The sequence below is a fragment of the Pseudoliparis swirei genome, chromosome 23, assembly GCF_029220125.1.
Source record: "Pseudoliparis swirei isolate HS2019 ecotype Mariana Trench chromosome 23, NWPU_hadal_v1, whole genome shotgun sequence".
In the NCBI taxonomy this organism is placed as follows: domain Eukaryota; kingdom Metazoa; phylum Chordata; class Actinopteri; order Perciformes; family Liparidae; genus Pseudoliparis; species Pseudoliparis swirei.
Genome location: NC_079410.1, coordinates 200,873 through 228,176, shown reverse-complemented (window position 1 = coordinate 228,176; position 27,304 = coordinate 200,873). Strand labels below are relative to the sequence as shown.

At 42.3% G+C, this 27,304-nt stretch overlaps 1 protein-coding gene and 1 long non-coding RNA gene across 2 annotated transcripts; both read right to left on the bottom strand.

Annotated features, from left to right (window-relative positions):
- Nucleotides 1-511: 511 nt before the first annotated feature.
- LOC130188145 (MAGUK p55 subfamily member 2-like) lies at nt 512-27,304 on the bottom strand. Its single transcript, XM_056406302.1, has 14 exons — nt 27,238-27,304; nt 19,071-19,119; nt 18,380-18,477; nt 18,081-18,236; nt 17,678-17,848; nt 13,665-13,772; nt 12,806-12,925; nt 11,987-12,118; nt 11,740-11,842; nt 10,451-10,519; nt 10,172-10,333; nt 9,801-10,003; nt 4,711-4,839; nt 512-4,294 (listed from the first exon to the last, which is right to left on the bottom strand). Exons 2-14 carry the CDS (start codon nt 19,099-19,101, stop codon nt 4,118-4,120), a joined length of 1,659 nt encoding a protein of 552 aa, XP_056262277.1. The 5' UTR covers nt 19,102-19,119; nt 27,238-27,304; the 3' UTR covers nt 512-4,117.
- LOC130188173 (uncharacterized) lies at nt 8,282-9,779 on the bottom strand. The gene is made up of 2 exons (XR_008830577.1): nt 8,603-9,779; nt 8,282-8,495 (listed from the first exon to the last, which is right to left on the bottom strand). It is a non-coding gene; the product is annotated as an uncharacterized LOC130188173 (long non-coding RNA).

Genomic DNA, 27,304 nt, shown 5'->3' with positions numbered 1-27,304 from the left:
GGCGGAGTCTCAACAGTGGGCGGAGTCTCAACAGGACAGTGGCGTAGTCAAGAGCAGGAATTCCACGACCCAGACCTCGATGATCCATCAGGCAGATAGGATCTATGTCGTCTCATAGGGTCCGATGACCCCATGAGACGTGAAGTCAAAAGGACTCCGGGGAGAAAGCAGAGTTAGAAACGTGTGATTGAGAGATGAAAATTCATCCTTAAGGAGAGAAAAAAAAGAGGAGATAGGTGCTCAGTGCATCCTAAAACGTCCCCCGGCAGCTATAAGCCTATAGCAGCATATCAAGGGGCTGGACCAGGGCAAACCTGATTCAGCCCTAACTATAAGCTCTGTCAAAGAGGAAAGTCTTCAGTCTATTCTTAAATGAGGTGACTGTGTCTGCCTCCCGGACTGAAGGTGGAAGCTGGTTCCATAAAAGAGGAGCTTGATAACTAAATATTTAAATATGTTATTGATAACAATGCATTATCATGATTCCCAGTAAAAACACAATCAGAACCGATCATAATCAATTATTTATTCAGTATAGACAGAAGCTTGAACAATCATCAGGCCTACAACAAAACTATGAGGTTAAAAAATGTATTCACCTTCCATTTGAGAGCCATGCATTTTAGAGACTGTAGAGATTTTATGATTTTATGTGAAATGCAGACCATTGAATTTAAATTCAATGCCTTATGAGAGTTGTAGTATTTGGGTTTTTAGAGCTTGACCTATAATAAATATTTGGATACCTCCACATCTGCTGCAATAATTTTGACCATTCTTTTTGTAAATCCATCTCTTGCAACTTCCTCCACACTATGGAAGTGCAATACTAAATCACTGGAGTGTCTCTTTCAGGCAACCTTTTTTCTTTAAATCTCATATTGAATTAGGTTGTTATGTAATATTTTGAAATGACTCTTCAAAAGTGCATATTTAGTACATAGAAAGTGTACATACACTTCAAGTCACTTCATGTGTGCCATGTTTTTAAAACCTGAATGCAAATTGGTAAAACACAAATTCCTGTAAATGTAAATCATTCACGATTCAGTGACAGAAATGTTTTTATTGCATTTGCGAAAAATTCCTAGAGAAAGGACACAGAGAGGTTTTGGATAGCAATACACATGCTGCCAAACAAATATCTATTTTGCAAGCCACTTGCATAAATACAAATGTGACTTCACTAACAAATGTCACCTCTAAATATGAACAACTGGTCTGAGCATCGCTTATTTGCCAGATGTGACCCACAGCTATTTTACTCATCTATCCCTAAACAATGAACTGTGCATTAAAGGTTCAGTAGCTGCCACAACAACAGATCAAAAGTACAAACAAGCAGCTCAAGGAGCTTTTGGCACAATGGGCAGCGTTATACCTACAGTGGCCGAGGACGTGCACAACCGTATATGAAAAAAAGATGACAAATTAGTTGCAGTTTAAATTGTCTTCATACTTTCACACTTGTATTTGACGGTCTTTTTTGTTGTTGTGTTGTTCACTCGTAGGCCACTGTATGTCTTTACTAACCAACTTCTGAAATGAAAACACAAGTGTCATACTGTAAATACTAGCCGGTAATCTCATACCTACTAAAAATCAGTAAGTAGAATAATATCATTGCGTCTCTACATGCTATCTACAAATAGTTAATAAATACAACCAACAGTTGTACACACACACACACACACAAATGAGATTATAAATACTACAAAATAAAAAGTGCAAATTATAATAGTAGGAATGTTGACAGAGTTACCCATTCTTATGAAATACAATGTTGTAGTAAAATAGAGCTTCTGTGCAAAGTTTTCTGTGTGTGTGTTTGTATGTAAGACTGCTCCCTCAACCACACTTGGGCTCTTTAGATCTGGCTGTGATCACGATCAGTGTCTGATATTTAACTGATTTTTTGTTGTTTTCTAAGTTGCTAAATAACATCAGGATCAACTGTTGCACACCTGATTTTAGCTTTTAGTTCCAACATGCAGTTGCTTCATGAAAATGGAATAGTAGCCTAGCACACGTCTACGTAGTTTAGAACATGTCTACGTAGCCTAGCACACGTCTACGAAGCATAGCACACATATACGTAGCATAGTAAAGGTCTACATAGCCTAGCACATGTCTATGTAGCCTAGCACATGTCTACGTAGCATTGCACACGTCTATGTAGCCTAGCACACGTCTACGTGGCATAGCACACATATACGTAGCCTAGCACACGTATAGGTAGCATAGTAACCGTCTACGTAGCCTAGCACACGTCTACGTAGCATTGCACACGTCTACGTAGCATTGCACACGTCTACGTAGCCTAGCAGACGTCTACGTAGCATAGCACACGTCTACATAGCTTAGAACACGTCTACGTAGCCTAGCACACGTCTACGTAGCCTAGCACACGTCTACGTAGCATAACACACGTCTACGTAGCCTAGCACACGTCTACGAAGCATAACACACGTCTTCGTAGCCTAGCACACATAGGTAGCATAGCACACATATACGTAGCCTAGCACACGTATACGTAGCCTAGCACACGTATAGGTAGCATAATAAACGTCTACGTCGCCTAGCACACGTCTACGTAGCATTGCACACGTCTACGTAGCATAGCACACATATACGTAGCCTAGCACACGTATACATAGCCTAGCACATGTATAGGTAGCATAGTAACCGTCTACGTAGCCTAGCACATGTCTACGTAGCCTAGCACACGTCTACGTAGCATTGCACACGTCTACGTAGCCTAGCAGACGTCTACGTAGCATAGCACAAGTATACATAGCCTAACACACATATACGTAGCCTAGCACACGTCTACATAGCTTAGAACACGTCTACGCAGCCTAGCACACGTCTACATAGCTTAGAACACGTCTACGCAGCCTAGCACACGTCTACATAGCTTAGAACACGTCTACGCAGCCTAGCACACGTCTACATAGCTTAGAACACGTCTACGCAGCCTAGCACACGTCTACGTAGCCTAGCACACGTCTACGTAGCATAACACACGTCTACGTAGCCTAGCACACGTCTACGTAGCATAGCACACGTATACGTAGCCTAGCACACATATATGTAGCCTAGCACACCTATACATAGCCTAGCACACGTATAGGTAGCATAGCACACATATACGTAGCCTAGCACACGTATACGTAGCCTAGCACACGTATAGGTAGCATAATAAACGTCTATGTCGCCTAGCACACGTCTACGTAGCATTGCACACGTCTATATAGCCTAGCACATGTCTACGTAGCATAGCACACATATACGTAGCCTAGCACACATATACATAGCCTAGCACATGTATAGGTAGCATAGTAACCATCTACGTAGCCTAGCACACGTCTACGTAGCCTAGCACACGTCTACGTAGCATAACAAACGTCTACGTAGCATAGCACATGACTAAAATCATATGGATTGCCACTTTAAATAACCAATTAGCCAATAATGTATGACAATAATAGAAATTGCTGACCTTTTCCATTTCATACTATTTGTACATTGAAGAGCTTTGGCTTTTTGAACAGCCTGGCAAACACATTTGGCAAGATGAGATATTTGGTCCTTTGTAAATCATGATGGGCGTTTGTTCATGAAAACATTTTAGGTCTAATGTTTGTTAATTAAAATTAAAATGGTGTCAGAAAGATCAGATTTAGCTATTAGCCCTTATAACATACACGCACACACACACACACACACACTCACTCACAAATACACACACATCCAGGTCAAATCTGTGAATTTCTGACATTCACAGCTACATTTGTGTTGTTCACTTCCTTCCTTTTCCTTCTCATTGTCGTTTCTTTATATTCCCCCCATTCCTGTCCTCCAGGCACAGAATAAAATGTAACTGTTTAAATAATGGACGTCTTATTCACACTTTCAATAATGCATCCTGTAATTTATTTGCAAAGCAGCTACTTTAGTAAGCACATATTGTTCTGATGCTCGGCTATCGCAATGGTCAAATTTGATCTCTTTGGAAACTTTAAGAAATCTAAATAAGAACTTCCGTTATTAACACAGCGGTATATTTTTCAGTGCCATTAATCCCCCATCCTCCTCTGCTCTCCACTGCCTCCTTTTAGAAAACCCAGGTGACCGGGACCCACTGGGGGTTTTTAGAAACCGTTTCCATGGCGGCCTTGGCGGTGCGGTAGGTCTCGTCCAGGTTGTCGTTGACGATGCTGAGGTCAAAGTAGTGACCGAAGGCCGCCTGCATTTTAGCGCTCTCGTCGCACGTCTTTTGTAGCTCTTCATCCTGAAACGAAAAAAACGTTTGGCATCAGACCCAGCCAGGTCCGGTGGACCCTATGAGACGTGAAGTCACAAAGACTCAGGGGAGAAAGCAGTTAGAAATGTGTGATGGAGAGATACAATTTCATCCATAAGTAGAGAGAAGAGGAGAGAGGTGCTCAGTGTATCATAAGCATCTCTAGGTCTGGACCAGGTGAACATGATTCAGCTCTAACTATAAGACCATCAAGAGGAAAGTCTTCAGTCTCCATGAGGGGACTGAGTCTGCCTCCAGGACTGAAAGGTGGAGCTGGTTCCATAAAAGAGGAGGAGCTTGATACCTGAAGGCTCTGGCTCCCATCCTACATATTGAGACATATCCTACATATACCTTTATATTGAGTTATACGCAGCTTCTTCATCTCCATAAGCGGTTCTTACCGTCAGTGTCTTGGTTACCACCTCTGCCTCTACCGCTGAGTGGTTCATCGCCTTGAGCACCTCAAAGTCTGGAGACTGAAGGAACACCACGTAGGGCAAGAACTCCGAGGTCCTCAGCACTTTGAGAGACTAGAATACAATATTAACAAATAGATTAAAATACAACATCAACACGTTGAATTCGTGTCGCAGAGAGTTTAAAACAACTGGAGATTCCTGCCTGGTGACACTGAATGACTAACGGTATACTCTCCTACTGTGGAGGATGGATATATACAATTTTAAATAAATAAATCGATTAAATGACTATGCCATTAAATGTAAGAACACAAATAATATTCAAAAAACTGCAAGAATTATTTATTTAATCAAATGTGACACATTATTTGGTCCTTTATTCTTTAACCATTCTAAATGAATAGTTATTAATGCCCAGATGATAATATAGGAGTTACAGATACAGAGTTACAGATAGAAAACACTCACTACAAGTTAAATAACTTCACATGTGTTTATGTATGCTTATATTAAAAAGAAGGCTGATTTAACTTTGACTCCTTCAAGCGGCTCAAAAAATGTATCACATGTGTGATATGAATGGTGCCCCTTGTTGTGAATAACCCAGAAATAATGCTCAACCAACAGCGCACATGCCCAGCCCCCCAGCATTGACTTCTTTTGAGACAAAGGTTTTGGTTTTCTGGCCATTTGACAGCAGGCAGCTGCTTCAGGGACAATGCTCTAAGAAAGCACTGTGCGCTCGCAGCTCGGCACGAAACGGCAACGGTTGAGAATAGCTGGTTGAACTCAGCACATGTCTACGTAGCCTAGCGCACATGTATGTAGCCTAGCACACGTCTACGTAGCCTAGCACACGTGTATGTAGCCTAGCACACGTCTACGTAGCCTAGCGCACATGTATGTAGCCTAGCACACGTCTACGTAGCCTAGCGCACGTGTATGTAGCCTAGCACACGTGTATGTAGCCTAGCACATGTCTGCATAGACTAGCGCACATGTATGTAGCCTAGCACACTTCTGCATAGCCTAGCACACATCTACGTAGCCTAGCACACGTGTATGTAGCCTAGCACATGTCTACGTAGCCTAGCACACGTGTATGTAGCCTAGCGCACGTATATGTAGCCTAGCACACGTCTACGTAGCCTAGCACAAGTATATGTAGCCTAGCGCACGTATATGTAGCCTAGCACACGTCTACGTAGCCTAGCGCACGTGTATGTAGCCTAGCGCACGTATACATAGGCTAGTGCGCATCTACGTAGCCTAGCACACGTATACATAGCCTAGCGCACGTATATGTAGCCTAGCACACGTCTGCATAGCCTAGCGCATGTATATGTAGCCTAGCACACATGTACGTAGCCTAGCACACATTTACGTAGCCTAGCACATGTATACGTAGCCTAGCGCACGTATACATAGCCTAGCGCATGTATGAGTAGCCTAGCGCACGTATTCGTAGCCTAGTGCAAGTCTACGTAGCCTAGCACACGTATATGTAGCCTAGCGCACGGATACATAGCCTAGTGCACGTCTACGTAGCCTAGGAAACGTATTCGTAGCCTAGCACACATATTCGTAGCCTAGCGCACATATACGTAGTCTAGTGCAAGTCTACGTAGCCTAGCACACGTATACGTAGCCTAGCGCACATCTGCTTAGCCTAGCATATGTGTAGGTAGCCTAGCCCACATATACGTAGCCCAGGGGTGGGCAAACTTTTTGACTTGCGGGCCACAATCGGTTCTAAAATCTGACAGAGGGGCCCGGCCAGGAGCATTTGGACACGCAATGTAATTTATTAAACCTGGAGATTGCGTCTGATTTTTATACATTTCAATTAGTGCTGTGAAAAATAACGCGTTAACTCAGTTAATCCAATTACAGGTTTAACTAGTTTTGTTTTTTTAACGCATTTAACGCATGCGCAGAATGAGCTTCCAATCCGTCTGTTGTTGGTCGTTGGGACGAAAAAAAAGTCACTTGCAAAATGAGCTTCCAATACACCACTTCAATCTGAACTCTGTCCGCTCTCATGCAGACGGTCTGTTCATCGTAATGATCCTTCCTCAGGTTCACCTCCGGAAACCTTGTTACGACTTTTACTTCCTGTAGATCAGGGTCTCAACACGTCGATCGCGACCTGCCAGTCGATCGCGGCGTAGTGTCGGTAGATCGCATGACATTAAAAAGATTGGCCCGCCCCCTGACATGTTCTCTATAGCACGTCTTTGTTCTTTTATTAAACTAAACGTCTGTTGTTGATCGTATCTCCACAGCAGCATGTCATCTCTGTCTCTACGCGTTGCGTTAAATCTCCGTCTGGCGCGCCACAGAGCTCTGTGCGCGCATCGACCGAGCAAAAAAAAGTCACTTGTCAATCTGTCCACCTTTAGATTGTATCATGGTGGAGTTAATGGTTGACAAACAAGAGAAAAATGCTCTGTTTAACCCTCCTGTTACCTTTACATTTACTAACATATTTTACCCTCGGGGTCAATTTGACCCCAGCAATTAAAACCTCCAGAAAATTATTAGAATTAATATTGTTTCCCAAGTTTAAGTGTGAGGTACTTTATGTTTGTTTGTTTGTTGACTACCTAAATAGCCCTTTAAATAAATAAAAAAGTTGATATTTCTGATATGTTTGACACAGTGAAAAACAGCCTGGGGTCAAATTGACCCCAAAGAACACCGACATTAAACATTGAATGGGGTCAAATTGACCCGAAAGGTAACAGGAGGGTTAAACATTCTGTTTAGGATGAAGATGTATTAATGTTCCATATGGAAGAAAACTGCTAAATAACTGCTGAGTTGCAGCACCATTGTATAGAAGAATGTATAAATGTATATATCCGTCTTTTGTCATAAATCTCTATGTTCTCACAAAATATACCGAGAATATCGGTAATATGTGATTAATCATGATTAATCCACAAAAACCTGTGATTAACCCGATTAAAATTTTTAATCGTTTCACAGCCCTAATTTCAATTAAAGGTGCAAAGTTAAAGAAAACAACATTTACTGGAAACAGATCAATGGAAGCACTTTCAACATTCAAAACATTATTACCCAACGAAATAATCAAGCTCAATAATTTCTAATTGTTTTAAACCCCGCAAAATAATGGAGGGATTGTCTCAGCTCTCTATATAATCAGGCACAATTGTCCTCAGGTACAAGTGGAAAGAGAAAATATGGCCCTAAAGCTGAAAACTTAATTCGATTTTTAAAAATTCTTCATAATACTTCTGATAATACACCTTTACTCATGTGGACGAACTGTTTCTGTTTTTGAAATGGGTTAAACAAAGGTCATAGGTTCACAAAAGCAGTGAAATATCTGAATACAATGCTAGATACATGTAAATAAATGTGGAAAACTACATTTTGTATTATCGTTTTTTGAGTAAAAATTATGTGGTCTGTCACACATTCACCAAAATGATAAAGATGGGACTGAGAAATGACTTCATACTGCAGATAAAGCTTCATGTGGTGTGAAAATAAAAAATGACCATTACATTTTTTTCTTCTTCAAATAAATATGTATTGTACATAAATAAATAAAAAAATCTACATTATATACATGTTGAGAAATAGAAAACAGAACACAACTATTGACACAGACTATTTACAATATGGCTTCACTATAATAACATCATGTCATCGTGTCACGAGACCTCTCTGCTGGCCGGGCAGGTTGAGCTGCAGGTGGAGCTTCAGGTTGAGCTGTAGGCGCTGGTGAATCCTCTCTGTAAAATCCAATACTAGTCAGCACCGCGCACACGTAACGGACACCGTGACGGGACACCGTGACGGGACACGTAATGGACACGTAACGTGTAGTAAAGACTCTTACCCGGGTCCAAGTGGATCTCTTCTGGCTGCGTGTTCCTCCTCGTGGCTCTGCAGCTGCTCCAGGCTCCGCGCTGCTCGCCCAAATCACTGCGGCTGTTTCTAAATGAGCCTCACCTGTGTGGTGGGCGGGTCCTTTGTGATTTACTGAGTGTTCATTGGTTGTTCTTTTCGTAAAATGTTGACAGACAAACGGATTGACAAATCATGGTGAAGGGGTTTGTGTGACGAGTTCTTTCCGCGCCAACGCACACCGGAAGTAAACAAAGCTGTGATTTGGACAAGTTCGGCGGGCCGGATTAAAAAGCCTAACGGGCCGGATATGGCCCGCGGGCCGTAGTTTGCCCATGTCTGACGTAGCCTATCACACGTATAGGAAGCCTAGCGCATGTCTACTTAGCCTAGCGCACGTATGCGTAGCCTATCACACGTCTACGTAGCCTAGCACACGTCTACGCAGCCTAGTGCACGTGCATGTAGCCTAGCACACGTATACTAGCAAACAACTAGGTAGCCTAGCACACGCCTACGTAGTCTAGCACACTTTCTTAGCTCCCCAGCATTGAACTCCTTTGAGCCAACGGTTTTGGTTTTATGGACACATTACAGGAGGCAGCTGCTTCAGGGAAAAAGCTCTAAGAAAGCACTGTGCGCTCCCAACGTTTGAGATTAGCTGGTTAAACTCAGCTACGGAGATAGGTATTTCCCTCAAGAGCTGGTAAGATTTAAAAAAACAAAGCTCAAAGAGAATGAATATTGGAGTTAAATTAACTGAAAAGCTTCATGGGTGAATGTTAATGGTGCACTGGAACTGCTAGATGTGTAAAACGGCAACGGCTGCCTAACCTGTCAACTTATAATAACTGTAATGGGTGGTGGGAGAGTTGTTTAAATTCGTCTGACACTTGTTTTGTGTCCAAAAAGACACAAATCCCATTCTATTTAATACAGCCAATACAGCATAGACAGCATATTAATCAAAGGTAGACTCATATATCCACCTGCCTCTCCATATTAGTGATCCAAAATTGGGAAAAGTTCTTACAACTATTGCTGGGTTATAACTAGAGGAGTTTGAAGTTCCTGACGGAGCTGTAAAGGGGGGGTGGTGTCAGCTGTTATGACGTTTTTTGTTTGGTTTTGTTTTTGCACGTTCATGCTAAAACAGGGTGGTAAGTTGTTTGCGGTGGTAGATATGCTACCTGAGGGTTGGCGTCCAGAATGCAGACGCGTCCGGCCTCCACCACCTCGTGTATGGAGTCCGTCTTGATGCCATACAGGTTGCCGTCGTACTCTCCGTGCTCGAGGTAGCGCCCACTCTTGATGTCGGCCTCCATCTTGCTGCGGCTGGTGAAGGCGTACATCCGACTCTCGCGATCCTCCTTCTTGGGCTTTCTGGAAGTATCTGGACACAATAACGCAGTCACGTATGCACACGTGCATTTTCCTCTCCCCTTTTTGTAAATAATTGTCTGTCAGAAACACCTGCATTAGCTCCTAATTAAGCTCGACAAAAGGAATACATCTCTATCTGCCTAATAATACTACTACTTAAATATATGAAACGTCATACATGGAATGGTGGTGCCAAAGAGTAGTGAATCTCTCAGTAGAAGCTTGTTCTTCAGTCTCCGCCGCCCCACACCCTGGGCACCAATTAAAATCAGAGTTTTCCTCTTGAAAGGCGGGACCTTGGCCACCTCCTCGTAGAGCAGGATCTCATGTCTGTCGAACTCTGAGAGGGAAAGAAAGAGAGAGAAGGTTGAAAGAACAGAAAGAAACATGTATCAGTAGTGACTATATGTAAGGACAACATCTCAGCACACGGCCAAACATTTTAAAGCTTCGTTACCTGCATTTTTGGTTGTCACGTACATCATTTTCTTCTTTTTCTTCCCGCCAACACCAGTACAAAGATTTCCTGTCACACAAATTGGGCATAGATAGAGTTAGTCAGGCATTAGCTGACTGTGGCCAGTCATGCCTCCTATTCATTGGCTAATTTGCTGGGGTTAAGCGCCAAAATATTTCTTGGTTAGGACAATTTGCATGGTAACAATGAGATGGAAGTTACTGGACTCGGTTGAGAAAGTGGTATCTATATTTTCATCTGGCTTTCCCTGGTGGTGGTTATAATTACCCAGATGAACTGGAAACCCGCTTTTTAGAAATGAAAAACCATCACCAAGCAATTCCCAAATATACCTTTACCTGTACATTGAGAGAATACCACAGCAACTTTAAATATCTTAAATCAGTAAACCCGCCATTGTGAAGAGACATGTTTCATGAATCACAACATATCCATTTCCTCTCATAAGTCAAACAAACTGAATCTAACATTAAAGGCAAACATTCGAGATTCTAAGTAGACGACCATTATCAGAATATGAACATTCAGTCTACGTTCTGTGGATCAAAGATGCACTGCAGAAATAAGTATTAAATATAAGACTATGGGAGAAATGCTGAAGAATTATTGGCCGCCCTAGTAAAATCTCCTGCGACACACGTGTGGGTCCTAACCCAGTCTGTGGAATTTACTTCTCTATTACCCACTATCATTTAGATATTCTTTCAATTTAAAAATAAATAATGAATGTGTTATATTTTTTGGACTACAGGCAAAACAGAGCAGGCACATTTGGTCCTTTGGAGGGCATATTACATTTAAGGATTTAAATAATAAAAGGAAAGAAAAATTAAAGAAAATTAAGTTAAATAAAAATAAAAATGCAAAGTGGATGAGTCCACCTACATGTGTATTACTTTTATTATAGTTGTTTTGTTTTATTCCATCTCTAGAGTTAACATCCTCGTATGTTCAACGTACTTGGCAAAAACATATTCTGATTAACGCTCCTCTGATCGCTGCTACTTGAAATTTAAATGACATTGCATTAACCACCAGATGGCAGTGTCACACAGCAAATCCCTAAAGATGAGAGCAATCGGACCCATTATCCAGTCGGGAAGGTATTGAAGTAATAGAACATAAACAGTTCATAAACACAAGTGCTACCCATCAACTCTCAACTCACAGTTGGAGCGGTTAAGGGCCTTTCATGACTTTTAATCTGCTTCCTGTCATCATTTTATTAATTTCTGAATACATTATATTATTCTTTCTTTTTCAGTGACCTGTTGGTGCCAGTTCCACGTCTCTCTTGACAAACGCTTTCCTCTTCTCCTCCAGCATCTGACTGGGGATCAGCCCAGCACTTCCACCCTCGATATGACGAGCCTGTAGAACACGGACACATATACATTCATAATAAAAACACCAATGGTCCCTGTGGCTTTTATTACATCTTCATCTCAAGAAAATGTGCATTTGAACAGCTGTAGAATCAGCAGAACACCAAACAAGTGAACATTTGTACTCCACCTGCCACCAGTTGATGTCATCCTGGTTGACGATCTGCAGGATGTCTCCTGTTTCGAACCTTAAGCCCGCCTCCTTACAGGGAATCAGGTTGTCGTTGGCCGGGTCGTAGTCATAGTGACACTTAAAGAACAGCTGGAGAAACAGATACAGATACCAGAGATGTAGTCGTCCATATACCAATACCAGTGCAATTCCATGATTCTCTATATCAAATTCTACACTAAGGTTAAAAAAATAACATAAAAATAAACATTGGAAATGTTAATGTAACATTTACATGAATAGAAATCATTGACATTTTTTCTTTGTAAGTGTCTAACAAGTCTGTTTGTAAATGTATTGCTATTGATCAAATTCTACTCTAAATATTTGCTTTGATTAATGGAGTTAGTAATTATAATCACGTTATAATACATAATTAGAACTACCAATGTCATTAATCAATACAAATATTGCTTAGAGCTAGTGCTAGGATGTTAAACAGGTGATATTTCCTTTTCTAATATCTGTTATATTGGTGTGAAAACATCAACTGTATTTATTCAAGTTTCTCACCAAAAACAAAACTTTACACGATTATCAATTTTTTTTCAAGATAACAACGAACGCATCGTAATAATATGATACTGAACCTTCACCTAATACTTAAAAAAACAAGTTCTGTGAGTATTTTGACCTCAACTTGGTCTCAGAGTGACCAATGTGTGTCCTCAATGGTGTATTTTATGTATGCTATTTAACTAATATTATATGTGGCCATTTCAGAATCACCAGACACCTCATGTCTGGTTCCATGACCACGTGCGTCCACTCAGTCACCTGTTTTGGCTGTATGGCTTCGTGGTAGCTGGGCAGTATCTTCAGAACCACACTTCCACTGGCTGCTTGCAGCTCCTCCTGCATCACCCTGGCATCCTGTCCCACCTCTCGTCCATTCACCTGGAGGACAGAAGGTTTTTTGAACTGACACATTAATACATCACATTTGTGGGATCTGCAATGGAAGTTCACAAATATCCCAAGAGCTCGGCGAGCTAAACATGATAAACTAGAACGGGCACTCGGTAGAGCGCATACCTTCGCATATCACAATATTGGGTATTGAATTATGAACATTTTGGCATTAGTTTGCATGGCAATTGGATACAAATTGAAGAAAAAAGATTTTGACCTTTTCAAGACCTTGACCTTTGACCCGATCGATCCCAAAATCTTATCAAATGGTCCCCGGATAATAACCAATCATCCCACCAAATTTCATGCGATTCCGTTTAATACTTTTTGAGTTATGCGAGTAACACGCATACAAATAAATAAATAAAGAAATACACGGCGGTCAAAACATTACCTTCCGCATTTTCAATGCGAAGGTTAATAGGACCCAGCCTTGAGGTTCTTTATTGATAAAATCAGATACAAATTAACTTGTTTTTTTATTACTTTTTGACAGAGCCAGGCTGTTTCTCTTGTCATTTTTCCTTTTCCAGTGCTTTTGTACGAATTTGCTGCTGACAGTAGCTTCATATTTGGCATAGAGACATAAAGGTGTCTTTTAACAAATGAAGACTGCCAATAAGCCTTTGGAAAAGGAAAACAACCTAGTTCAAGGCCCTCAAACTATAAATGAAAAGAAGGAGAGGGGTCAGTAAAGGTCAAACCTAATTAATGTTTCCCTCACCTCTTTGATGATGTCGCCGACATGCAGAAGTCCTTGCTGGTCTATCATCCCTCCATGGAGGATGCGGGCTATAATCAGCTCACCACCCTCCACCTTGAACGTTACACCCTGAAACACAATAATGCAGGCTGTTATTTCTATCATCAATAAAAATATTAAAGCTGCAAGCAGCGACGAACGGGTCCTCGCTCACCTGCGCCAGCCGGGGGCGCTGGCTGGACGGCGGCTCGCGCGGCCGAGAACTTAAGGTGCGTTCACACCAAAAGCGAAACTATTTTTTCGCGCGACCGAATCCCATGAAAAGCTGCGATAGACGCGATATTTTCCTGGGTGGCGCGTTTGGGGCCCCGAGTTGAAATATTTCCACTTTGAGGCGGTCATCTCGCAAGTCGGGCCAATCGGCTCTTGAATTCCACTCTCGTAGCGCTGGAAGCGGAAGTCTTTCAGACGTAACAGTAACTTCATCGGTGAAAGTGACCGAGCTGAGTGAGCCTACGGGTGATGTCATGAACCCAAACACGAGGGCGTTAGTGTGTGGGATGTCCACAACAAGTTTAAAGCAGAACTAGTGGTTAGTTATTCTGGTGGAAGAAGGAGATGATAACGGTCTTTACGGAGACGAGACACGGAGATAAGTCCCGCCCCTCACGGAGCGTTTCGACGCTCATGGCTTGAACACAGTGAATGGTCGAGCGAGTAAACACACGCGTTTCAGGCGCCGCGAAAAATAGTTTCGCTTTTGGTGTGAACGCACCTTTAGGCCTGCCGGTCGGACGCATTACCGTATGTCACCTATCGCTGATTTCCTTTCGCCAGGAGGTGGCGCTTTGACCGAGTGAAAATAGTAAGAGTGTCATATCCTCATACATATACACGCCCAGGCACGTGCACAGATAGAGCCCTAGTGGTGCTCAAGCACCAGCCCTTTTGCCCTGGATGAGAAAAGTGCCCTTTTTGCTGGAGCCCACTTTTTTTATTCATCAGTATTTATGAATAAAAGTTACTCTTTCTGTCAAGTCCCCCCAAATGTGTTTTAATATCCGACGGGGCATTTATCTGAGAACTTCGCCCCGACATGCTCCGCGGCGCTCACGAGCTTACTGTTTACTGACGTTAGTTATGTTTAGAGAATAGAGAGAGAGAGAAGTGAGAAGAAAGAGAGAGAAGAGAGAGAGAGAGTGCATTCTTATTCCGTTCTATTTAACAGGGGCTAGTCTAGGATTTGCGTGGCCAGACTGAAAAAAAAATCATAAGGCCTCTCTGGTATTGTTCAGAGGGATGTCTGTTGATGTCTATCAATATCGCTCATTTTGAAAATGACGTAAGAGGGCAATACTGATCCGTATCAGACCAGCGAGGAGGGCAATACGTGGCTGGCATGACGACCCATTAGCCAATCAGAATGCTTGTAGGCCTACTGTTGCTATATATAATAATTCATCTTTATTCATAAAGAAAATGTAAGCAAGCAGTCTGATGCTGCCCAGAGGAAACGCAGGTCGAGGATGTAGTGCATCATTAGTGTATTGCTGCTTATGCTTCAACTCTGTCAGAATTCTTTTTTTGGCATTGGGTGCCCTTTTTTTTGGTTTGAGCACCTGCCCCCCAAAATGTCTGTGCACGTGCCTGTACACGCCTCATGGGTCTCTACGTGAAGTGTAGACCACGTCATGTAAAAAGAAGTGATGCAAGTAATTACATACCTGCAAACTCATGAGGGGTGAAAAAGGTGACAACGGGGGGTTATTACTAGTAATAACAACTTTACATTTTCATTATATATAATATGGTTAAAGTCATTCATGAACCAACTTCCTTTTTTTAGACTGGTGTGCTCTGCTGAGCTTTGAGCCTGTTTCATGAGTCTGTTCCATGAGCCTGTTTCATGAGTCTGTTCCATGATTCTGTTTCATGAGTCTGTTCCATGAGCCTGTTCCATGAGCCTGTTCCATGAGTCTGTTCCATGAGTCTGTTCCATGATTCTGTTCCATGATTCTGTTCCATGAGTCTGTTCCATGATTCTGTTTCATGAGTCTGTTCCATGAGCCTGTTCCATGAGTCTGTTCCATGAGCCTGTTCGATGAGCCTGTTCCATGAGTCTGTTCCATGAGTCTGTTCCATGAGTCTGTTCCATGATTCTGTTCCATGAGCCTGTTCCATGAGTCTGTTCCATGATTCTGTTCCATGATTCTGTTCCATGAGTCTGTTCCATGAGTCTGTTCCATGAGTCTGTTCCATGAGTCTGTTCCATGATTCTGTTCCATGAGCCTGTTCCATGAGTCTGTTCCATGAGCCTGTTCCATGATTCTGTTCCATGAGCCTGTTCCATGAGCCTGTTCCATGAGTCTGTTCCATGAGCCTGTTCCATGAGTCTGTTCCATGAGTCTGTTCCATGAGCCTGTTCGATGAGCCTGTTCCATGAGTCTGTTCCATGAGTCTGTTCCATGAGTCTGTTCCATGATTCTGTTCCATGATTCTGTTCCATGAGTCTGTTCCATGAGTCTGTTCCATGATTCTGTTCCATGAGCCTGTTCCATGATTCTGTTCCATGAGCCTGTTCCATGATTCTGTTCCATGAGTCTGTTCCTTCCTCTACCTGGTTGTCATGATCCTAAAATTATAACTTCTATAGATACCTGCCATAAATATCATGATACCCGATACCAGAATTCAATACAATACAGTAAATATGATATACCATAAATATGATGCTGGTAAATGTTATATAATAAAAGTAATTTTTTAAAGCCGAAGACGTTTCTCAAAAGCTCCGCAACTTACCGCCACTCGCTGTGAGCGCTGCGCAGACATTTAACAGAGCGGAGCAAAGCGTGCGTTGTGATCGCGCGCTCTTAATGAAGTATCGGTGCTCAAAATATGCAAAATCATATCGTTTTAAATATACGGATATTTTGTTAGTATCGATACACCGTGCAACATGACAGCAGTAGATGTAGCGGGCTAACATTCGAGCTAACCTAAATCACCAAACGCTGTCGACATCTTAACGCTGATTGGCCAAGACGCGACACGTCTCCTCAAAGATGTGTTATTGCGAAGATCACCACTTCACATTTTCTCCGTGTCTCACTTAAACTCTTCGGATCTACACTATTCACGTGGATGACCTATTTTGATTTTAAAACGGCACATTTCGCCAAAAGGTGACACGTTTGCAGTTATGTATCAGTCCCAGCTGGGACATGAACACAGGTCTCCTGCTTGCAAAGCATAGTTATAGACCACAGGCCTACAGACCCAGTTGTATCAATTATCTTTTTTACTTTCTATGACAAATTCTAAAGTTTCTTCATGTAAATGTGATCAGGACTTTACCAGCATCATGCATGATTATTTTTGGCAGGATTAAAACAACTTCCATTTTCATGGCGAATGGTGTCTTTTGCCGCTGCGCCAAACAAGCAAAGTTTTAGATTTTTTAAATCCTTTGACAACTTTTCACTGATCCTACTGCCCGACTTTGGAATGAATTGGGTTCAATCTCTAGGAGTTGGCTATTTCACAAATCCCCAAAATGTGAAAAAAGGCTAAAAATGCAGATATTGAGCGATTGATTGCAGCACCCCCGAATGTTTAAATGTTATGAAAGAATTATAGAAAAAAATTGTTTTCAGGTACATTTGATGGCTATCATTGACTTTTTTGTAGAGCAGATTCAAGTGGACATGTGTGCAATATTTCAAATTAAAAGGTGGGCTTTTACAACTCAAGGGGGCGCTATAGAGAAATTATTTTATACCCAAATGTGAGACACACTTTTAACCAGTCCTGATATGCAAGTCAAATTTAACAACTTTTTGGATATGATAAACCCCCCCCAAAAACTTGAATTACTAGAGAATATTAGTAATAAGATGAAGAATTCATCGAAGAACAATAGCTTTGAGGACCCTAAATATACTTTACAAGAAACATTTTGAGGGCTTGGAGCGGAAAAGTGCAAACCGACGTGGAATGAACTCAGCTGTGTCAATTGTTTTAATGTTACCTACCAGGTGTTCCCCCGCCACTTTACGTATTCCCACCATGCGGATTGCATCAGGCGGCGGGGGCAGGTTGTGTGTGCGGCCATCTTCCTGCTCATGATCCACACAATCACAAGGGCTGGGTGGGGGGCTGTCGCATGACTGGGACGCCACTGAATCGTGAGTCTCCAGTAGAGACTGACAAGCCAAAAGGGAAGAAAGCAAATGTTAGACATCCCAAAATGAGATTCTTTTGACTGTGGTAAGAGAAAAGAATCAGGTCTTCCCTGTGTGCAGATGTTAACAAAAATCATTCTCAGATTCCGCAGCTAAGATTAAGTTTTGGTTTCCTAATACGCTCCAAAGACATTTTGACATTGCACGATATTATTCACTGTTGTTGTTTACATGTTGTGCATGAGTTCAACACCTGGAAGTGAGGCTGTGTCAGTATTTGGCTGAGCTCAGCTGCAGTGTCGGAGTGGTTTGTGAAGGGGTTCAGGTCACTGAGGATCTCCTGCAGGAGCTCCACGTTGTTCTCCCTCACTGGCGACGGACGCGGCGCCTTCAGGCTCTCCTCTGGCTCCTAACAAACAGAAATATATATAGTTCTGTTTGTATATTTCTATATATATATAATTTGTGCACACAAACAGATGCACAGAAACACACACTCTATTTTAATTTAAAGTGTATGTGTGTGTGTGTGTGTGTGTGTGTGTTCCACACCAGAGGGCTCTCCATGATGCCTTTGAGGAAGATGAGATCCAGGTCATTGGCTGTGGTGGAACTGGTCGTGCTGCCGCTCATTGTGTCCAACTGGTGCACTATAACACACACACACACACACACACACACGCAAACAGACACACACAGAGGAGGGACAAAGGGACAATAAGAAGGAGAAACAAATTACAAATTTGTGATTCTGGGCTATTCTCCGATTGAAAGACGGACCTGCTCACCACTGACCCACAGGCGATTAAATCAGATTGTTTTGTTAGACAAAAATGTGTCATGGATATGATAACGTTCTTGCATAACATTTTGGAGGAGTGTTCAGTTTAGCTCTAGGTTCGTGTTCCACTGTTTTGCTTCTCGTACATCTCGTTGGCAAAAAGCTTGCTTCATAATCCACATGAAGATTCGTAGACTGCTATGTGTTTTGGTTTCAGCCCTTCGTTTACAATCTCCCTTAATTAAATTTGTAGAGGTAAGATGAGGTGTGAATCAGTGGCTGTCTGCCTGGAGTGTATTCCGCAGCAAAAAATACTTTTAAAACGGCAAAAAAAGAGCATCCTGTTGAAGTGCTGGTATCGCACCCAGTTGGAACGGTTGGAACAGCTCTTTTCTAAATTGGAGGGGGGAGGGGAGGGTCATACATCGGTCATCAGAGTTAAAGAGGAGGAAGGTGTCTCACCGGGCTCTGTCCTGGTGGAGGCCACAGGCATGGTAGAGCTTCAGTCAATCTGAGAAAAAGAAACAATAAGAGAGAGCAGGGCTCCAGACTAACTTTTTTAACTAGGAGCACAGTCGCTCCTAACTTAAAATGTTAGGGGCGCAAGCAGAAAATTTAGGGGCGCACTTTTTCCTGGGTCAAAATGGGTCTTGGGTGCTCCCAAAAAAATTTTTTGAGCGCTATGGGCGCACCTTCTATTCATGCAGTCGAGCTATTGAGTGCGTGATCAGCAGCTGGCCGCTCGGTCCATTCACGCACCTCACTGTTGTGTATTGATCAGACAAGACACGCTTATCAACTCCAGTGTTTCCGATCACTAAAATCAGTATCTGCCGATCACCGATAATACCGATCACTGAAATCAGTATCTGCCGATCCGATAATACCAATCACCGATCACGGTGTTGATTGAAGCATTCTATTTATTGTGTAGCATTATTGCCTAGGACTATGAGGAAATACATATATGAAGCACCTCAGACATTAAAGAAATTACCGATTTCTTTAAACATTTAGGACCTAATTGATACATTAAAATAGTTTGATTGCTATTGTAGGGGATTTCAGATATGTATGGAACACATCTGCATTATTCATTTCCTGGAACTCTTGGGAAATCTATATACAGGACTTTTCTTAACATACAAAAGACTGACTAATTTTATAAACTCTTCCTTGGTCCAGTAAAATGTTTTAATGTTAGCATAATTTAAGCTAAATCTCAGAAACTATCTATAAAGATACATCAGTTCATTGTTTACTTTTATATGTTAGTGTATGATTTGTCGACATCTTATTTTGATAAACGGATGTTGTTTCACGTGGTTCTTTCCGCTAACTTTGCAAAACCGGATGTTGTCACTTAAATCCTTCCGCTAACTTTATCAAAATCCTCGCGCGCTCCTGATGGAATGTGTTTACCGTGAGCATCAGTCTGTAGGGGCAGACATGTGAGAGTCGGCTGAGTTGACCCAGAGATTCAACTCGGGGGACGGGGACGCCGCTCGGTGGTGAGGATCCCCTCGTGGACCTCTCACTCTGCAGCCCTCGCCCTCGTTGCGTCTCCGTTGCGGTGCGCCTCTTTTCACACATTAGCCCCCCCCCTCTCACACACAGGCCAGCCTTCTTCTTCTTCGGTTTTCGTCTCCTTTCTTCTTCTTCTGGAGTTAATGTCGGTTAGCAAACCAGTCATTCAGGCATTACCGCTAACTATAGTGGGCTGAAGTGTAGAACAAGTTTGTAAGCAACAAAAATATTTAATAACAAAAAAAAGAAATCTGCTAATTTACTGGTCGCGCATGCGCGAGTTGATGAAAAATTTACTCGCACTGTGTCTAATTTTAGGCGCAAAATGCGACCATTTGGTCGCAGTCTGGAGCCCTGGAGAGTATAAAATAGTACATCTGGTGAGATTTAGCAGGTGAGATTTTGGAACTACACACTTCTATTAGTCACTATATTTAGTCAAAGCATGGCAAATGTTTTAAGTCGGCATTCTTTTGATGAAATCAAACGGCTGATTTGCTTTCTTGCTGAGAGAAAGTAAGAAAAGAACAGCTGACCCGACTGTGAACTGTTGAGGTGCCCTTAAAGCAAAACACGTGACCCTCACTCACACTGCTCCAATGCAACTATAGCGCACACAGTAAAAGTACAACAACCTCACTGTTAAAAAGAACACAGTGAAGCGAAAGGTTTGTTCTTAAGGTGCGTTCACACCAAAAGCAAAGCAATTTTTCGCGTCGCCCAAAACGCGTGAGTTTACTCGCTCGACCGTTCACCGTGTTCTCGCCATGAGCGTCGAGACGCTGCGCGAGGGGCAGAAGACCGTTATCATTTCCTTCATCCACCAGAATAACTAACTACTAGTTCTGCTTTATATTTGTTGTGGACGTCCCACACACTAACGCCCTCGTGTTTGGGTTCATGACATTACCCGTAGGCTCACTCAGCTCGGTCACTTTCACCGATGAAGTTACTGTTACGCCTGAAAGACTTCCGCTTCCAGCGCTACGAGAGCGGAACTCAAGAGCCGATTGGCCCGAGTTGCGAGATGACCGCCTCAAAGTTGAAATATTTCAACTCGGGGCGAAAATTGCACCGCTGAAAACGCGCCGCCCACATCGCGTCGCCCCAAACGCCCCACCCCGGGAAAATATTGCGTCTATCGCAGCCACGCGCGTCTGTACGTTGACTTTTCATGGGATTCAGTCGCGCGAAAAATTGTTTCGCTTTTGGTGTGAACGCACCTTTATAATGCGTTCACAAGTAGATGCCATGCAAAGTCAATGTACAGACACAAATGGTTGCGATTAGGGTTTTTATCACCATATCAAAATTAGAACTACGATACGATACCTGTCATAAATATCACGATACCCGATACTTACGATACAATACCAGAATTCGATACGAAACCACAAATAGATTAGATGATATTAGATTTTCCTTTATTAGTCCCATAGTGGAGACATTTCAGGATCACAGCACGTTAGAGCATTAATAAAAAAACACAAAACACAATAACAATACTAAATACTAATACTAAAATACTAAATATACAGAGGAAACAAAATATATACACAAGGCAGTGACCAAAGTGAATTTCCAGCAGGTTAAAGTGTTCAAGAAAATAAAGTGCTATAAACTAAAATAATTAAACTATTTCCAGATTTCACTTTTGGAATCTTTTTTTTTTTAACAAAAAGCCGAGTACGGTCGGCTAAAGCTCCGTCATTTGACGGCATGTTGTCTCCCCGGCTGTGCGCTCGCTCACCGCGCTGCCTGTGTGAGAGCACTGAGTAGTCCCGCCCCCTTGCAGGCAGCATGACAGGGAGCGGAGCACTGAGTAGCCCCGCCCCCTTGCAGGCAGCATGACAGGGAGCGGAGCACTGAGTAGCCCCGCCCCCTTGTAGGCAGCATGACAAGGAGCAGCGCACTGAGTAGCCCCGCCCCCTTGCAGGCAGCATGACAAGGAGTAGAGCACTGAGTAGCCCCGCCCCCTTGCAGGCAGCATGACAAGGAGCGGAGCACCGAGTAGCCCCGCCCCCTTGCAGGTAGCATGACAGGGAAGCGGAGCAGTGAGTAGCCCCGCCCCCTTGCAGGCAGCATGACAAGGAGCGGCGCAGTGAGTGCGCTCAGATCGCGCGCAATATTTTCAATGATGTATCGATACTAAAAATATGCAAAATCGTATCATTTTGAATGTACGGGTATCGCGGGACCTTTTTAGTATCGGTACACCTTGCAACCCGAGTTGGGCGCCGCAAGTTACGCGAAGAATTGACCTCATTCGCCTCAAACTGAAATATTTAAACTTCAGCCAAAAATGTGCCTGATGCCGAGTTGCGAAAGCCAATCAGCGTTGAGGCGCTCCGCCGTCGTTGAATCTAACTGGCTGTCATTCAGCCGGAGTTGGTGAAATTCAACGAGCTGTGTGAGCCTACGGGTGATGTTACGATTAAATATATATAGATTTACATATGTTATTACCTTCGCATTGAAAATACGGAAGGTTATGTTTTGATCGCCGTGTATTTATTTATTTATTTGTATGCGTGTTACTCGCATAACTCAAAAAGTATTAAACCGAATCGCATGAAATTTGGTGGGATGATTGGTTATTATCCGGGGAATATTTGATTAGATTTTGGGATCGATCGGGTCAAAGGTCAAGGTCATGAAAAGGTCAAAATCTTCTTTTTACCATAGCGCGGTCAATTTTTATCCAATTGGCATGCAACTAATGCCAACATGTTCATAATTCAATGCCAATCTTGTGATATGCAAAGGTATGCGCTCTACCGAGTGCCTGTTCTCGTTGATGTTATGAACCTGTTCGCTTATTCCCATCCATCCCACCATTCGCACCTTAGAGTTCATTCGCCTTATTGTTTTTGGTGTAACCGCAGCATTAGAAGCTAAAGGAATGGCTCAACCGTCAGAGTGTGTGTGTGTGTGCATGTCAGCGTGTATTATTGCCATACAGCAGTTGCATGTAAAATCCTCCTTTTCCCAGCACACACATTAATACACGTAGTAGGTAACAGTGACGCTAGCAACGGAGGGCGGAGCCCAAGCGATTGTTCTGGAATTGAGCATCTATACTGAAAGAGCCAGAGAGAGACGAGAGGGGAGGGGAATGTGCGCGGAACTAATCTATACATTGCCATGACAACAGACACAATACAATGGTAATTTGAGGGAAGGAGAGGAGAACAAAGGAGGGAACACCGACCGTTCAACAATATATGAAGTCCCTTCTACTTGTACAGTGTTCACACAATTTATCCGACGAGGATGGAGCTACAGCTCGCGATTGCCATGGAAACCGGCCCCCTCCTTCAGTTTTGCCTTCACACGCACCATTGTTGCTTACGCTAGAGTTCACGTTACACAACAGCCCAGGCAAAGACGTAAACACGTGAAGAGAAGAGGATGGAGGGATGTACAAAACATCTATTACCCATTATTACTATTAGTGGGGTAGGAAATACTAGAAGGTTCTAATTCTAGGTACCAGTTGTAAAACATGTCAGGATCAAAGAAACTAGAGAATTTTCAAAGAGATGCAAACAGACACATCCGGCTGAAACGGGATAAATCAAGCCTTGACATATAACGCTGATTATATATATTTAGGATTCATTGTTGCTCACACTATTACTAATTGGCTGGCATTTATAGACTTACACCAATATATGGGTAGTAAGCAAAAATAAAATGTATTGGTAAGTTTATAAAAAAATATATCAGTTGTATTAACTATCACATTCAATATTGCAAATGGCCTTACCTCTTGTAATATTTAACTATAATTAAATATTATTAATATTAATAATAATAATATTAAGGTATGCCTTATTTTATGTGGCCGGATTCATTCTATTGTAATTCAGGATTATAGTGGGCATCAAATCATTTTTACGGATTTAAAAATAAACATTAAGAGAGACACACATTTTTTGTACACTGTAAAAAAAAATCTGTGAAATATACGGTAAATTACTGGCTGTGGTTGCCAGAACTTCATCGTAAAAAATAAAGTGAGAACGTAAAAGATATTACGGTATACGTTTTTGAAACCGTAAAATTCACAGTTGAGAACTGCTTTTGTTTACGGTAAATTACTAATTAAAAAAACAAATCACCGTAAAAAAAAATCTGTGAAATATACGGTAAATTACTGGCAGCTGTGGTTGCCAGAACTTCACCGTAAAACACACACTAACGCCCTCGTGTTTGGGTTCATGACATCACCCGTAGGCTCACTCAGCTCGGTCACTTTCACCGATGATGTTACTGTGACGTCTGAAAGACTTCCGCTTCCAGCGCTACGAGAGCGGAACTCGAGAGCTGATTGGACCGAGTTGCGAGATGACCGCCTCAAAGTTGAAATATTTAAACTCGGGGCGAAAATTGCGCCGTTGAAAACGCGTCGCCCACATCGCGTCGCCCCAAACGCGCCGCTCGGGAAAATATCGCGTCTATCGCAGCCACACGCGTCTGTACGTTGACTTTTCGTGGGATTCGGTCGCGCGAAAAAATAGTTTCGCTTTTGGTGTGAATGACGCAAAAGCTACAACTAGTCAAGCGAGTAAACTCACGCAAGTAAAGCGTTGCGAATATTCGCAACACTTTTGCTGTGAACGCAGCATTAAGGGAGCTTTAAAAAGTAAAGTGAAGGCATCAATGCAGGGATCATTTCGTTGGTTATCTACATTCTATTGGTTGGGGAATGAGAGGTGAGTTGTTGATGAACAACACAAAGAGCAGAAGAGACATCTGGGAGCAGATGTTTCACCAGCACACAGAAGCAGCCTCAGCGGAGAAGGGATGAAGTTTATTTTGAAAAGCAACAACATATCTGAGCACATGCTATAGCAGTGAGAGCACAAGTCCTATGGAGGACTCAAAATGACTTAAGTATAAATAAATGCATGAATAAATATAGGAATAAATAAATATAAGTTATAAATCAACAGGACATCATTAAATAAATATATCTCTACATTTCTGTATTTCTTCATTTATTTATTTCTCTATTTACGTGTCCACACGTATTTCTTCATTTATTTATGTGTGACATTTACGTGTCCGTATATTCAAATGAGCTGGGCGGTCCGAACCTCTGTCTAAAGCATGATTGGTCATAGGAGTGTGATGCACCTGGTGTGTTGTGCTCTACTACTTCTGCCTGGCACATGAAGCTGAAGTTGGCTCGCTCAGCTAACCGTTAGCAGAAGTTAGCCTAGACAGCTTTTTGACTTCAGCCCTTTATCAATTCCAAGTACACTGAGTACAGACTGGTGTCTTCTTGGAGTCTGGTCTTGTGAGTCTGGTCTGGGGAGTCTGGTCTTGGGAGTCTGGTCTTGGGAGTCCAGACTCTCGAGGACGCAGGACGGTCTTTCTGGTCTTGTGACGTCACCACATCAACTGTTCTTGCTCATGAATTTACTCCAATTATTCACTGTAAAATACTTTACAGTGGAGTAGAATGTGTTGCGGTGTTCACTGTTGTTTGGCGTAGGCTACGAATAAACGGTAATAACGATACAACGTCTCATAGCTTTCCTGACCCAGGGTCGCTACAATATGAAGTTATGAATCTTAACCCTCAGTCAAATTGACGTAACGTTATCTTTTAATAAATAATAAACTCTTTGTGCTCTTTAGATCCTCCAAAACCTAATTATATCTCATGTTTAGCCGCTACGGAGACGTCAGAGCCAGCGGAGCATTTCAAAAAGTCCTGCCGAGATCAGGCTGCTCTCGGCGGCCACACGGCGCCCGGAGCTCAGAGGTCCCGCGAGCAGGACCTCAAATCAACGTCGCATATCCTTATTAGGCTGAATCTCGATAAACTGACCACAGATTTGATGCTTAAGCTACTAACTTCTCGGCTGAAAACATCCTTAAATTACATTCCGTGACTCAACAACAGTAGTATTTAGAATGTACAGAAAAGAATGCAGAATAAACGCTGTTCGTCTACAGATCCAAGTGCTAGGGATCGATTGCTTCTATCTTGCTCTCCGACTTGACCAATCCTGTTCAACAATGAGGTTCGGACCGCCCCAGCTCATTTGAATATACGGACACATAAATGTCACACATAAATAAATGAAGAAATATGTGTGGACACATAAATAGAGATATAAAAAAATGAAGAAATACAGAAATGTAGAAATACATTTATTTAATGATGTCCTGTTGAGTTATAACTTATATTTATTAATTTCTGTATTTAGTTCTGTATTTATACATTTATTCTTGTATTTATTTATACATTTATTTAAGCATTTATTTATGTATTCCTGTATTTATTTATTTAAGCATTTATTTATTTATTCTTGTATTTATTCATGCATTTATTTATTTATACTTAAGTCATTTTAAGTCCTCCATGAAGTCCAAGCGCAAGCAGGGACTATTTGCATTTGAGGCGTTGGTTTTAGTCGGAATGCAAAACACAATCTGAAGTCAATGTGTCACGCTCTTTAAATGAAAAAGACCAGACTCTTGAATAAAGAGAAAAAGAAGAAAGCTCCAGAAATGTCCTCCTCTATACCTCCATCCTCCTCTCCTATATACTCCCTAATTTATTCCCACCTCCTCCATCGCTGCCCCTCCTCCCTCCATCATCCATCTGCTCAGTGGCTCCAATATGTAAGAGACTCATCTTGCCAGGTGCGCACACGGACACACACACGGACACACACACACACACACACACACACACACACACACTTTGTACTCCATAATGTTCGATATGTAGCTTAATAGGTGGAGTGAGACACAATACGGTGCGCACATACGCAGAAGGGTCGTCGATTTAGTCTCTGGGGGTCCCCCATATAACAAAGCATGACACACACACACACACACACACACACACACACACACACACATATAAACCAAATGCTAACAATACAATGTGGCTCTCGTAATAGTGTCGTTCTAACACGTGCGCCATTGTAGAGGCAGTCCAGAGTGGAACGCGAGTAACGTTCAGGGAGCCTCAGTGGGAGGAGAAATAATACAAGAAGCACAACGTGCCAAACAATAACAGTCATATATTTGATAAAAAGCCGCCATGTTTGCGTTAGGCAGATGGCAGCGAGCCTACCTTCGACCACAACGAGACAAGCTTCCCGCTGAACTGTCTCTGGTGTCTCGTGCGCGTCTTGTTGTCG

What these genes read in the sequence shown, in the direction of transcription:
- LOC130188145 (XM_056406302.1), bottom strand. Translation starts at nt 19,101, where the DNA reads ATGCCTGTGGCCTCCACCAGGACAGAGCCCG. An exon ending in ATGACATCAACTGGTGGCAG is followed by an intron (nt 11,843 to 11,986) that starts GTGGAGTACAAA and finishes CGTGTTCTACAG; the next exon opens with GCTCGTCATATCGAGGGTGG. An exon ending in CTTTGGCACCACCATTCCAT is followed by an intron (nt 10,004 to 10,171) that starts GTATGACGTTTC and finishes TATTGTGTCCAG; the next exon opens with ATACTTCCAGAAAGCCCAAG.